This window comes from Lissotriton helveticus, chromosome 7 (assembly GCF_964261635.1).
Source record: "Lissotriton helveticus chromosome 7, aLisHel1.1, whole genome shotgun sequence".
NCBI classification, from domain to species: Eukaryota; Metazoa; Chordata; class Amphibia; order Caudata; family Salamandridae; genus Lissotriton; species Lissotriton helveticus.
In genome coordinates this window covers 500,429,480-500,443,823 of record NC_136068.1, presented here as the reverse complement: position 1 = coordinate 500,443,823, position 14,344 = coordinate 500,429,480, and the positions used below count along the sequence as shown (strand labels likewise).

Genomic DNA, 14,344 nt, shown 5'->3' with positions numbered 1-14,344 from the left:
CAGTCATGCTCGTTCTCTCCCTCAGCTTCTACAATCATTGAGTCAGGGAGTAGGGTGGCGGGATTAAGGATATTACACCGAGTAATAACTACATTTGCGGCACCCACGAGAATCCTCTCGTATTTAGTCAGCCAACTAGGGGTGAGATACTGAGTTTTAGTTCGGGTTAATAAAATCACAACTGCATGAGGAACATACACAGTTACAGGATGTCCCATTACAATGGATTCACTCTGTTCTAAACTCGTGCAAGTTGCAGCTACTGCTTTCAGACATCCCGGTAATCCAGCAGCCACTGGATCCAAAGTGGCAGAAAAATATGCCACTGGACGTCTAGTCAAACCATGCTCCTGAGTTAAGACTGACAGTGCACAATTGTCTCGTGTGTCACAGAACAGGGCAAACTCTTTAGAATAGTCAGGCATTCCCAAAGCAGGGGCTGTACACAGACAATCTCGTAATTTAGTAAATGCTGTTAAGCTTTCATCATCCCATTCCACTGGGTCCTTTGCTCCTTTCTTTGTCATATTTATCAAAGGCTTTGCCAGGACTGCGAATCCCACAATCCATTGCCTGCAGTAACCTACAACCCCAAGGAACATTCTGATCTCTTTCTGAGTACAGGGTAACTGCATTTTTTGAATTATTCTGACTCTCTCCGAGGTGACTTTTCTGATGCCTTTTTCTATCAGGTGTCCCAAATATTTCACTGACTTTGAACAGAACTGCAATTTTTCAGGGGCCACTTTATGTCCCTTTTCACGTAGGTGATTCAGCAAGGCAATGGTGTCAATCACACAATCTCTATGACTTTTAGACGCCACCAAAAGGTCGTCTATATATTCCACCAAAACAGACTTTCCAGGTAAGACTAAAGATTCAAGGCACTTTTTCAGAATCTGATTAAAGATAGAGGGGCTTTCTGTGTACCCCTGGGGGACACGATTCCAGACATACACGTGACTGTTGAAAGCAAATGAGAAAATAAATTTGCTGTCTGGATGCAATGGGATTGAAAAGAATGCGTGACATAGGTCTATCACAGTGAACCACTCAGCATCCCAGGGAATCTGATACAGGATCACTGCTGGGTTCGGGACAATAGGACAGCAAGGAACCACAATTTTGTTTACCTTTCTCAGGTCCTGCACTACTCTGTACTTGCCACTAGGTTTCTTGATTCCAATTATGGGTGAGTTACACGGACTACTCATTACTTCTTGTATGATGTTTGCTTCTAGCAATTTTTGTATTTCAATAGCACTCTCACTTCTGCACTCATTTTGTATGGCCTGGTGTTGGGGTAAACTGCATTTTCTTTCATGGCTATTTGTATTGGGTCTACATTTGCCATTAATCCTACATCCTTTCCAGTAAAGTCCCATACTTCTGGTTTCACTGTCTGTTGGAGTTCTTCGGGTAAGTCTTGTATAGTCATTCGTTTGATTTCTGAGTCAGGTCTGAATAACATTAATTTGTAGATGCCATCTTCGTCTGGGGTTTGAATTTCAACGCCTTTTGGTGTGCAAAAGATGGTGCAATTCATTTTGCACAACAAATCACGTCCCAGTAAGTTTACAGGACTGGTATCACAAACGACAAATCTGTGCATTTCTTTAAAATTCCCTATTGTGATCTCCATGGGCTCGGTAACGAGGGTACTAATCAGTTGATTAGATACACCCACTACTTGGATTGCTTCTCCCGAGAGGGGTAGGTTTGGAACGTCCGCTGTTCTCACAGTAGAACGGGTAGCACCAGTGTCCAATAGAAAGGTGACATCATTTCCATCAACCTTTCCTTCTATGTATGGCCCTGACTGGTCTACCGGCAAGGAGGCGCCAAGTACGCACTCCTCGTCCTCCCCTCTCAGGCCCCGTCAGTACTGGTCGTCACAGAGAAAAGTGTCATTCAACAGAAACTGCGAAGTTGCTGCATTTCTATTCTCATTTCCTCCCCAGATTTCTATGTCGTCACCCTGCGGTGATTTCCCTTTATAATTTTGTTTTGCCGCTCGGGGCAATTGACGTGCTTTTACCTGTTGCTGGGTCTTTCTTGGTTTTTCATTCTGCGTCTGTGGAATTAAATCAGGGGTTTGGGTATTATCATTCTGTAAATATGGACACTCGTCTCTCCAGTGCCCGATTTCTCCGCACTGGTGACAGGGAAATTTCTTTTTAGCTTCTTCTCTGCTCATTTTTACTTTGGGCTTCCCTCCAGCCCCAGAGCCTTGCATTTGGGTATTCTTATTAATTTTACTCAATTGCTTTTCCTGCTGTTCTGCTAACTTTACTTGTGCCCACATGACCTTCTCCTTCAAAGCCTTTCGCTTTTCTGCCATCTCATCCTCACAGTACTTTGCGTACCGTAGGACCTCATCCATTTTCTTAGACTGCCAACAAATTTTATCATCTTTGATCCACTGGCAAATTTCGGGTCTTAAACCATTTACAAACCTGTAAATGAAGTGGGTCATGTCCTTCATCTCGATGTTATCTATACCACTATAGGTTTTGAACACCTGTAACAGTCTTTCATAGAAGGAGTGTACAGTCTCATCCCTTTCCTGCGTGGTTCTATCTATCTTGGTCCAATCAGTTTCCTTTGCAGGCACCTTTTGCTTCAGGTGTAGAATTACCTGATCATATTTTTCCATCACGTCATCAGAGGGTGCTCCTGTGTTAGGGTCCCTCGGGTATTCCTCACTAGGCCAACCTATGGCGATCTTACACTCAGTCCATAAACCTACAGGGACCACTATCTCAAAGAACCCATCCAAGTCTTTCCACAGGCATTTCTGTACCTTTACAAACCTTTCCACCTGCCTGTACCAGTCCACCGGTTTCTCTCGTAATTTTGGAAAATCATTTGTAAAGGACACAATATCCTGTCTGGACCATGGAACATGCACGTATTTTCCACCTGGCACTTCACGCATAGGATATAACTGCTCTGGTTTGTCCGCTCCCTTTAGTACGAATTCAGGAGTCGCTTGTTTGGATCTAGCCTCATCTTTCTTTTTGGTCCATCTGGCTTTCCATCTTTCTACGTCTCCCCATTTCTGCAATACTGTCAATAATTCTTTGACCTGTACCTTTTTCCCTGACACATTCAGGCTTTCCAAATCTTTGTCTGAGAAATCTGCTCTGTACGGTTTCTGTAAAGGCTTTGATTTCGAGATATCTATTCCCATACTAGCTGCAGTGTCGGTTAGTTTTTCATGGAGTACTCAGGTATTTCGGGTAAGGCTCTTGCAGATAAACAGCAGCTCTTCTTCCGAGTAGGTATTTAGTCTGTCTAATCCTACATTTCCTGCCATTAGTTCTTCTATTTCTACTCTCAGTTTGTAGAGATCTAAAGGTTTCGACTGAGGAACTTGTTTTTCTAATTCTCGACTCCATCTTTCAATTTCTTCAGGAGTCACCAGAGTGACACTTTTAGTACCTGAAGTTGATTCCATTTGAATCTCCCTCGTATTAAATGGGTTATGTCTTTTCTGCATCCTTTTCCCTACAATGCTATTGGGCTATTCCAATAACGAAACCTCAGACTCGCATTCGCTTGTTTGGTCATCTACAATTAAGGGCTCTGGTCTTGGCTGTGCTATAACTGGGGTAATAACTGGAATTTTTGGACTCCCTTGCCGGTCCCCATACAACGGAACCACTGGTCCAATAGTTACCGGAATTGTCAATGCTTCAGGGCTTGTATTTAACTGGGAGATTTTCAGAATTATTTCTGCTCTCTGCTGGGTTAGAGCCTCTCGTTCCCTGTCCTCCAATATCCTTTCGACTGAAGTATCATGTAATACCTGTGGGGTCAAAGTTGGAGCATAACTCGGGGCAGTGGGATGTGTCTCACTTGGTCCTTCACCATAATTAGCTTTTGGAAATAAACTTCCTGGGTTTAGATCTCTCAGTTCTTCCTCATAAGGAGGTCTTGAAACAAACTCTCTTTCACCTGAATATCTTGATTCTCCGCTAAATGATGGGTTTAGACAGGTCTTTCTTGCACCTATAGGTCCTAGGCTTCCAGTATAAGGAGGCATTTGACAACTGTCTCTTGCGCTTGCAGACCTACTCCATCCCTGACACAGAGGTCATTGAGAAGTATTCCCTACACTGGAGGGTCGGGATCCTTCATTATAAGGAGGCGGACTTCTTATAAACATGTGATCTAACACTTCATCATCCGACTCACCAATGGGCACCCAATGTTTGCATTTTTCTGTTTTCTTCTCCCCCCCAGGAGGACCACCCACTGTCATCATTGGAAACAGTCCTTCCACAATCATATTCTGTCTCCACTGTTTCATTTTTTTGTCATGGGTCTCTTGTTTCAGTTTTGGATAAAATTTTGTTAACCCTTTATCCATTCTGGGCTTGTTTCTTTCAAAAGCCTCGGTTTCCCATTCCTCTAGTGCCTCATACTGCGTTAATCTAGGTCTGGGATGTAAATCATTCATTCGGGTTCTCAGATTAAATAGAATCCTGCCGTTAAATGTACCTTCTAATGGAAAAGCCAATATTCCGTCATCTTTTGTGTATTCCGCCCAGTTTTCCAACCATACACACGAGTGGTACCCTTTATCAAACATCATGAATGATGTGGGAGTATTAGGTGGCGGAATGACAACACTTTCTCTGGTTCTAATTGGTTTGTCTTTTTTTAAATAATTTTTCACCTTGTTTACAAGTGACAACTTTCTCTTATTTCTGTACATAATGCTAGTGTTATGACCTTTCCACTGATCGGTTTCAAACCCTAAATGTCTTGGATCCGGTCTAGTATGTGGTCTGTACGTATGCCACATATACTTTCCTTCAAGCAACCCTTGTTTACAATTCACTCCCAATCTAAACGCGTCTCTTACTTTCCGTGCGACCAATGAAATGCACAAATTCAAATAATCTCGACCAATGGGTGCGCGGCCTTTTCGCGAGACAGTTCTCACGCTTCGGCACTCACCCCTCCTTTACAATTCCAGCTCCGCTACACACCCGCTGCATCTACCAATCTCAGCGCGGCACAGAGTGACGTCAGAGCAGCTTCGCAACTGACTCCCTCCTTCACAAGGTAACGGAAACTTTCTTTCTAAAGTGCTAGTACTTGGTTATTTAACAACGAATACACATTCGCCACTGTACTCAAGTGTCTAGACAGTAAAGATTTGTTTCACTGCAAGTAAACTACTTCCATTTACTTTTCACTCACTACGGATAGATCTCTTCTGCCTACCCTTCACTCAAGCATTAGGGAACCTGTTACTTCCTCAGACTCATCCACTTTCTGGGATATATGCTAAGTCTAAAGTTTCACCCGCGAACCCCTTTGCTATCACCCAAGCTCCGACGAACCTGCTACTCCTTCCGATGCGACCCTTACTAGGTTATATCACAATAGAATTTTTGTCAGCGTTCCCGTTGCTATCATTTATTCATACATACATTCAGAAAACCCTAGTTAGTGCTTCCAGTTCTACCTAACCTGCACCAACTTTCCTAAAGCCAGTGACCTCAAAACAAGTGGATCCTCTTCACCACTCGCTATTCAATTCACCGGGGATTCCCAACAACATAAAACGCTTTACTAACAAATGTGTTAATACATATATCAGTAAAATAATAGGAAAAACTATTTAAAACATTTCATAATTTTTCAAAGCAAAACATTTCACGTGAGTGATCAGTTCGCCAATGTTTACCCTTGTAGCAGCATAAACTACAACTTATCTAGCTTAACTAGTCCTACCTAACTTTAACTAGTCCCTAACCATTACCTCTGCTACCAGAAAATTACTGATAGAGATCGCGGGTCACCCGACTAATAATTTCACCAGACACGTACTAGGCCCATGTACTTCTCTCCAATTAAACCCATATACATTAATCGGGTGACCTTATCACTCTCTACTACCAGTAACCCTGGGTTCTTTCCTATGCAATTCTAGTGTACCCGACTTACCATTCCACCGTCACGGGTACCGAATGACCACAATGGATCAGGGAGCTAGCTGTAAAAGAAAGGCAAGCAAAATACAAATACCAACTCTATATTCTTTTGTATTCATAAATGACCACGGACAACTGAGAAGTTTAAAAGTTTATCTTAGAAATCGAAATTTTATAACATACAGTTTACTGCAAGAAGGCAATCTATAATCAGAATAACGATAATCACATAACCATACAGGAAAAATATAAGGGCAACCATCTATGAGCCTATGATGAGGGAAACGGGAAATGACGAAATTGAAATCAAGAGTGTACACTAATAATAGGAAATTTTATGCACGTACTAGAATTTATACTATTGGGATATATTTCATGAGTAAGACTCTAGGAAAACCTATAAATCTATAGGAGGGTAGAAAAGTGGAACACGCTATAGTTCTAACATCATTACTCAATTTCAGATCACAAGAGAAAAATATAAACACATCTATAGTTCATAAACAGTATGGAGAGAATGTGCTCTAAAGGGTAGGGAAACATAGGAACATGCTATGGAAGAATATGCTTTGATTCTTCATATAGTAGATTGCGGAAAGCATGGAAAATTAACGTATGCAAAGGTATGTCTTTATTGAAGCAAAGACAGAAAAATAGAAAGTGCAGTATAGAATTTCGCACTTATAATTACCTAGACTGGTGTGAAAACCAACCCTGGCCACGGGTCAGTTAAGGATAGGATATAACCCAAGGAAGGACAGTCATCAATGGGACAGCCGGTGCAGAATGGACACCCCAGGACAGGACAGGAAAAACCCAGATTAGGATCAGGACAGGACCACCAAGGCACGACCAGCACCCGCAGTTCGGAAGCAACGCCTGCGCTCCACCCTCTCTGCAGCTATCAGTCAGAACCCCGATTGGGTTAGCGAACTCCCCAGCAAAGTGCTCCGCCAGCACTTAAGGTTTAGTAAAACCTTTGAGTCTATGGTCAAATTCGGACAGAGTGCTCCGCAGCACCTCTGTATCAGTCACCTATTGAGTGCGTTGGGTTAGTGACAGGTCAGCTATTCAGACAAGTCGGACAATTTCTCTAGCTGAACCCAGGCTAGATATACTGTTTTCAGGTCAGTGTACCACCCCCCAATGTTGCAAAGTGTCAGAATCCCCAATTTCGATTGGTTCCCAAGTAGGATAGGTTAACACACCAATCAGGACAAACTTCTACAAGTTCGCATTTGCATGTTATTGAACCGCCTAGCAGATTTGGGGTTCCCAGGACCTATTCTGCAGAATACAATAAGAAATTATACAAATGTATCAAATAAAGCACAATTCAGCTCCATCTTGCTGGGTCAGAGGTTGCGTTCACATGAGCATCTTGACCGTGACTGCCAGCTGGCTGAGTTCCACTGCTCGAAGTTGACTTTTCCCGGGCTGCGCGACATGCGCAGAAGGGACCTTCAAGATGGTTCTCGTCTCACTCAGACCCCCCATTTATCGCGGTACATGAAAAGTAAGCGAAAACAAATTAAAACATAGAAATAAATGAATTCATTGTGTGTCATGAATAGCTACTTTATATTTCTGACTATAAAAATATACTATGCCATTATGAATTAGTGCAACAAAGCAGTAACACGAGAGCATCTGTGCAAGCTTCACCACGTTAAGACACAAACAGCCATTTTGAGGCTAGTACGCATGCACACATTTTCCCACCAGAACTGCAACTACGTCACGTCACGTGTCACTAACGCATGCGCAGAAGCAAACCGATCAAGCGACGGCCATTTTAGGGACAAGGGTTTATCGTATTAGTAAAACACATAGGCAAGCATCACTAAGATACACGCACATCAAAAATAAAGGAAATTAGTAAGACATACAGGTTGAATTACAGGATTATAAGTTATTCGAGGTTCTTGATTCAAGCAAGTCGCGTAATATGCAAAATCTTGCTCTAAGAGGATTGCCATATTTTGGATAGATCCACCTTGATACTTCTCTTTCTGCACAAGTTGTCTATTGGGTAAGCGTAGATAGGCCTCAAGGGGCATTGGATGAAGCAAACACAACATAAATTTTACCTAGGTAGTGATCAACAAAATTAATTTTCAATTCAATTGACACATCAAACAGCTTGGTATTTACTGATATTGTCTGTGATGTCACTGGGAACTCTGTGCCAGAAAACAAGCTTGTAGATGGTATGGAACCCAACTAAGGGGTCAATTACGATGGCGGTGAATCTGCATCCTCCGGGCCGGCGGAAGCCACCGCCGGCCCGGAGGATGCGGATTCACCGCTGCGGTCATAGCAAACACCTACTGCCAGATTATGATGGCGTTGGGATCAGCGGCGGATGGCAAGTCCGTCCGCCGCTGATCCGTGGTGGGTGCACGCAAATATGGTGGCGGTGTCTGCAAGACACCGCCAGCCATATCATGATGCAGGCGGAAACATGCTTTTCCAAAGTGGCTTTTCCGCCGTGGAAAAGCATGTGGTCTTTTGTTTTTGGGGGCCCGTTGCGAGCCCCCAGGGTTTTGGGGGGTGTGGCGGGTGCACATGGGGGGTACCTATGGTACCCCCCTGCTTTGGCATGCACAAGGTGGCAGGCACCACGCGGTGCCTGCCAAGTTGTGCATGCCAAAGGTAAACATGCATATTTTACATTGCGGTGGGTGCTGCTTAAAGCAGCACCCGCCGCAATGTATTATATACGGGATGTGACCGCCAGGGTGGCGGTCATATCCTAATTGCAACAGAGGGACCGCTTCTGCCCCTGTGGTCGGTCCCTCCACCTCGGGGTGGCGGACGGACGCAGATACGTCCGCCATCCTAATCGACACCTAAATGCAGTGGACCTGGTTCTTAAAATATACTCGTAATTCCACACCCATCTGTGTGCTCCTATCCACAGGTGTAGGTTTACAAATTTTGGGAATTGGCATTCATTCACAGATTGCAGATTTCGAGGCATATTACTGAAAACGTCATGTGGCATTTTGGCAAGTTGCGATCTCCCCAAGGGGTGAGCAGTCAAAATATAGATTTTTTTATATCTACCTACACTAATTTTGATTTTTTTATATCGTAGGGGCAGAATATCGATGTCAAGAATATCGTTAACCAGAATATCAACCTTAAGGTAAGTAATATCGTTTTTTTTATATCGAAGTAATATTGAAGTTAGTAATATCGAAGTAAGTAATATTGTTAGCAAAAATATTGTTGATAATAATATTGATATTCATATTAGTGTCATGTATTTTAGTATGTATTTTATATGTATGTTTAACATTTTTTGTAATGTATTTTTATTATTTTTAAATATATGTATTAAATGTTTAGAAATTAGTACGTTTTTTTATTACATTTTGTGTTTTAGTATCAGAGCGGGTTGTGGGTTTATAGGGGAATAGGGTGGGAAGTAATTTAATCGCAATCAATTAATTTTGTTATTATTAATATTTATTATTAATGTATTGATAATTAATTATTAACTGGTAATTACTTTTTATTAATTCATTAATTTATCACTATATTAACTATAATTAATGTATTATTTTGTTTACTTATTGTTATTGTTAATTAATGTATTGTTAATGAATTATTAATTGGTAATTAATTTTTATTTATTGATTAATTGATCCTTAAATTAATTATGTGTAGCGGGTTGTGGGTTTATAGGGGAAGAAGGAGGGAAGTAATTTATTTATATTTAATTAATTCATATTTTATTTTTTATTGATATTGATAATTACTTTATTGTTAATTAATTATTAATTATTAATTAAGTTGTATTACTTGGATAATTCATACTTATATTAAATATAGGTAATTTATTATTTTTCATTATTGTTATTGTGAATTAATTTATTGTTAATTTATTATTATTGGTAATTAATTTTTATGAATTGATTAATTGACAATTACATTATTTGTGTTTTTTTAATGTGTAAGGGTAATGTGTTTATGGGGGAATAGGGTGGGAAGTACTTTTATGTTATTTAAGTAAATATTAATTTAATTGTATTGGTGTTTATTATATTTTGTTTAGTTAATTTTTAATATGTTATTTATTTTACAAAAATTATTTAATTAATAAGTATGTTAATTTAACCCCTACGCTAGCCTTCATTTTCCACACTATTACATTTACTGGAGTTTCCCCATTCTTTACACAGAGGGACACTGATAAGATAGATATCGCTATTACTGAGGATCAGTGGGTCTCTATAATGATGATCCTATGGGACAAAATGAGATAGCCTCAGTGGTAGCGAACACCAATGATAGTGTGCAGAAGGAAGTATTCCCCATAGATATTAGCATTTCTATTGAGGAGGTCACTAGGGCCTTAAAAGAGAGTGCCTCTGGTAAAGTGCCAGGACCGGATGCCGTCCCCGTGGACGTGTATAAAAGTAATATTGAATTATGGGCCCCTCTTCTTACTAATGTTATAAATAGATGTAGTCATTATGGTTTTATCTGCACATGGTCGGATGCTATAGTGATACCGATTTTTAAAAAGGGAGACAGAAACTAACCAAGTTGCTACAGCCCTATCTCCCTGCTAGACTCTCTTCTGAAAGTAGTAGGGAGGGTGATTCTTAGCAGACTACAATCCTGGGCAGAAGAAACAGGTCTTCTATCAAACCTACAATATGGCTTTCGAGCAGGGTTGGGCACGGTTGAACAAGGTCTGAATTTAATGCTGATTATAAGTAAATACACGGTTGCTAAGGAGGGTAAACTCTTTTTGTCATTCGTTGATCTAAGTTCAGCGTTCGATTGTGTAAATCATGAAACATTGTGGAGAGTTCTTAAAGATATGGAAATTGACCCATCCTTGCTTTTATTTATCAAAGAACTGTATAGGGAGGTAGGAGCCAGGACCCACTATGGAAGGCAGGGGGAATGCTCGGCCAAATTACGTATAAAAAAGGGAGTGAGGCAAGGTTGCATACTTGCACCTTTCCTCTTTTCTTTATATATAAACAGTCTGGATAAATATTTGATCAAGCACCGACAGGACTACCCAAATATTAAGAACACCCCAGGTCCCATTTTACTCTATGCGGACAATGCTGTTATTATGGCACGGCCCCAGGTGGGGTTACAACGAACAGTCATCCAACTTTGTTAATTTTATGCATGACAGGGGTTTAAAAGTTAATATTAGTAACACCTTTACTATGAGTTGTGGGAAAAAAACAAGGAAAAAATGTGATATATTTATTAACAACAGTAGTGTAGGAAGTACAGATAAGTTTTCCTATTTGGATAACACGTTTGATCGGTCTGGGTCCTGGGCTGCGGCAATGCAGGCAAGAAAACTGATGTTCATTAGAGCCCTTGGTGCAGTCACTAATTTCTCAAAGAAACTAGGCGGTAGACCTGTCCCTGAGTTACTAGCTATTTATAAAGCAAAATGTATGCCCACAGCGACTTATGGCGCTGGTATCTGGGGGCTTGTAGAAGTTGAACAGATTCAACGTTGTGAAAATACGTTTATACGCTAACTCCTGGCGGTTCCTGGTTCTACTGCTAATTTTACCTGCCATATGGAACTTGGTCTCCCTTATATTTCCGATATTATCAATTTAAATCAGTTTTTACTCTGGCATAAGGTATAGGCATCAACTGAGACTGGTTTTAATCGTGATGTAATTGAAGATTGCCTTGAATTGGAGAAGGTTGCTAAAGTTCCATGGCTCAGTTATAATAAAAATTGTCGACTGACATTGGCCACCCGGAAAATTATGAGGCGCCAGAGATCATGAAAACAATCTCTAGAAAATCTCTGAAAGCCGTTTGCCTGACTCACCTAGAAAATAAACGTTGTCTTAAAGAAAAAGAGAAAAAAACTGTTATGGAGAACCAACTAATATTAACATGTCGGGGCATTCAACCTTATCTGACTCAGACTCAGGGAAGTTTCTGTCAGATGCTCCTCACCCGTTTCCGTTTTGGGGTTTTTCACAGATTGATATCGTTTCCAAATGTTAATGACTGGTCAAGAAATCTACCCTTATGCCCATGCAATGATATTTCTAGTCAAACAACATTACACAGTGTCCTAATTTGTAAATTTTATACACGACCTAGGAAAATCTTTTTTAAACCAGTTGTGAGGGAAATGGGCTTAAGACACTGTAAAATAGCGTTTTTTAAGCTACAGCTTTTAGAAAATCAACTGATTTTATTGGCAGTTTCCTCTTTTTTAAAGTCTGTTATTAAATTTAGAAACACAATGTAATTACCAATCGCCATGTTACCTATGTTGTCCATAGAATTGTGATGCTTTTAAATGTGAAACTACAGCAAAATGAAATTATCTTTTTTAATCTGTGCTTTTATGATGTTCAAGTTTGTAAAATCGAATAAAGCTGAATTTGATTTGATTTAATTGGTAACTAATTTTTATGAATTGATTAATTGACAATTACATTATTTGTGTTTTTTTAATGTGTAAGGGTAATGTGTTTATGGGGGAATAGGGTGGGAAGTAATTTTATTTTATTTAAGTAAATATTAATTTAATTGTATTGGTGTTTATTATATTTTGTTTAGTTAATTAATTTTTAATATGTTATGTTATTTTACAAAATTATTTATTTAATAAGTATGTTAATTTAACCCCTACACTATCCTATATTTTCCACACTGTTACATTCACTGGAGTTTGAATATTAATTTGAACCCCTACGCTATACAACACTTTCCCTCCTGTTGCACTCACTGGAGTGGGAATAGTACGTTTTTACCCTTACGCTATCCAACACTTTCCCTACTGTTGCACTCCCTGGAGTGGCAATAGTAATTTTAACCCCTACGCTATCCAACACTTTCGCTACTGTTGCACTCACTGGAGTGGGAATGGTCATTTTTACCCCTACGCTATCCAACACTTTCCCTACTGTTGCACTCCCTGGAGTGGGAATAGTAATTTTAACCCCTAGGCTATCCAACACTTTCCCTACTGTTGCACTCCCTGGAATGGGAATATAATTGTTACCCCTACGCTTTCCAACACTTTCCCTACTGTTGCATCACTGGAGTCAGAATAGTATATTTTACCCCTAAGCTAGCCAACACTTTCCCTACTGTTGACCTCCCTGGAGTGGGAATAGTAATTTTAACCCCGACGCTATCCAATACTTTCCCTACTGTTGCACTCCCTGGAGAGGGCATAGAAATTTTTACCCGAACGCTTTCCAACACTTTCCCTCCTGTTGCACTCACTGGGGTGGGAATAGTAATTTTTACCCCTACGCTATCCAACAATTTCCCTACTGTTGCACTGTTAGGAGTTGTAATAGTAATTTCATTACCTCCGCTATCTAATATTTTTTTAATTATTTTAGTTAATGTAGTATATAATTAATATTAAAAAGATTAAAAATAATGTAACTTTTTTAATTTGTTATATATTTTTTTTAATTTGTATCTATATCATTGTTTTATGTGTATAGATGTATTTATAATTGATATGATTTTTTTGAAGATAAGTTATTAAAATAATTATTAAAAATCATTAGTAAGTATATAGATTAAATAGTATATGTATATGTTTAATTTATTTTTACATTATATATATTACTTATAATTGTTAAACATTTTAAAATAGTTTTAACTATGTTTATTTTAATTATATGTATTATTTACAGTATTTTATATTATTTTTTTAAGTTAAATAAAAAACGATATTTTTAACAAATTTATTTTCGATATTTTTGTATTTACCTTAATGTAGATAGGATGTCGATATTCTCGATTTCTTGCTTCAATATTTTTGTAGGTCAATATTCTGACCTTCGATCTTTTGTCAGTTATTCACCCCAATGTGCTCAGAGTTATGTGCACAGTATACAACTGTGGGGAAAGGTAGCCATGACTTTTTAGTTTTCTTCTCCAAGAGTAAAATATTTTTCCCTATGAAGAAACCTCTTCCTATACACCGCCACAAAGTTTGGAGGTGTTCCATTTCCCGTCCCAACCTTGAGCTGTTTTCAAATAAATCGATCTATCTACACCACGATTATAAATGTGCTTGTTTTACAAGTTAGCGCATTCCCTCTGGACACCTCAGCTCAGAAAGATGGAGTGGGGGTTGACGGTTTATGTTTCCAAGCATTTCTGTCTACTGTGCAAGTGCGATGAATCGCAGTTAGTCATGTGTTGGGAGAAAGTGTGATTTTTTTTCTTAATCAAATGCAATAATTACTTCTGCTATATGAATAAAACAACAGTGATATATTGCCCAATGTGTTACTGTTAAATAATGCTCACTTTAGTAACCCTTGAAATAAATGCCAAACAGTAAGTCATCCATGTTAGCATGTGAACCTATGACATGGTGGGTTCAGCCTTGCACAACCACCTCT

General features: G+C 39.5%; 1 protein-coding gene across 1 annotated transcript in view; it reads left to right on the top strand.

Annotated features, from left to right (window-relative positions):
* LOC144769130 (techylectin-5B-like) overlaps window positions 1-14,344 on the top strand; it is a 112,052-nt gene that overhangs the window by 15,395 nt on the left and 82,313 nt on the right. Inside the window, exon 2 of the mRNA XM_078653135.1 lies at window positions 9,052-9,102. Within this exon, the coding sequence (XP_078509261.1) occupies window positions 9,052-9,102 (51 nt within the window). The remainder of the gene's footprint in view (window positions 1-9,051; window positions 9,103-14,344) is intronic.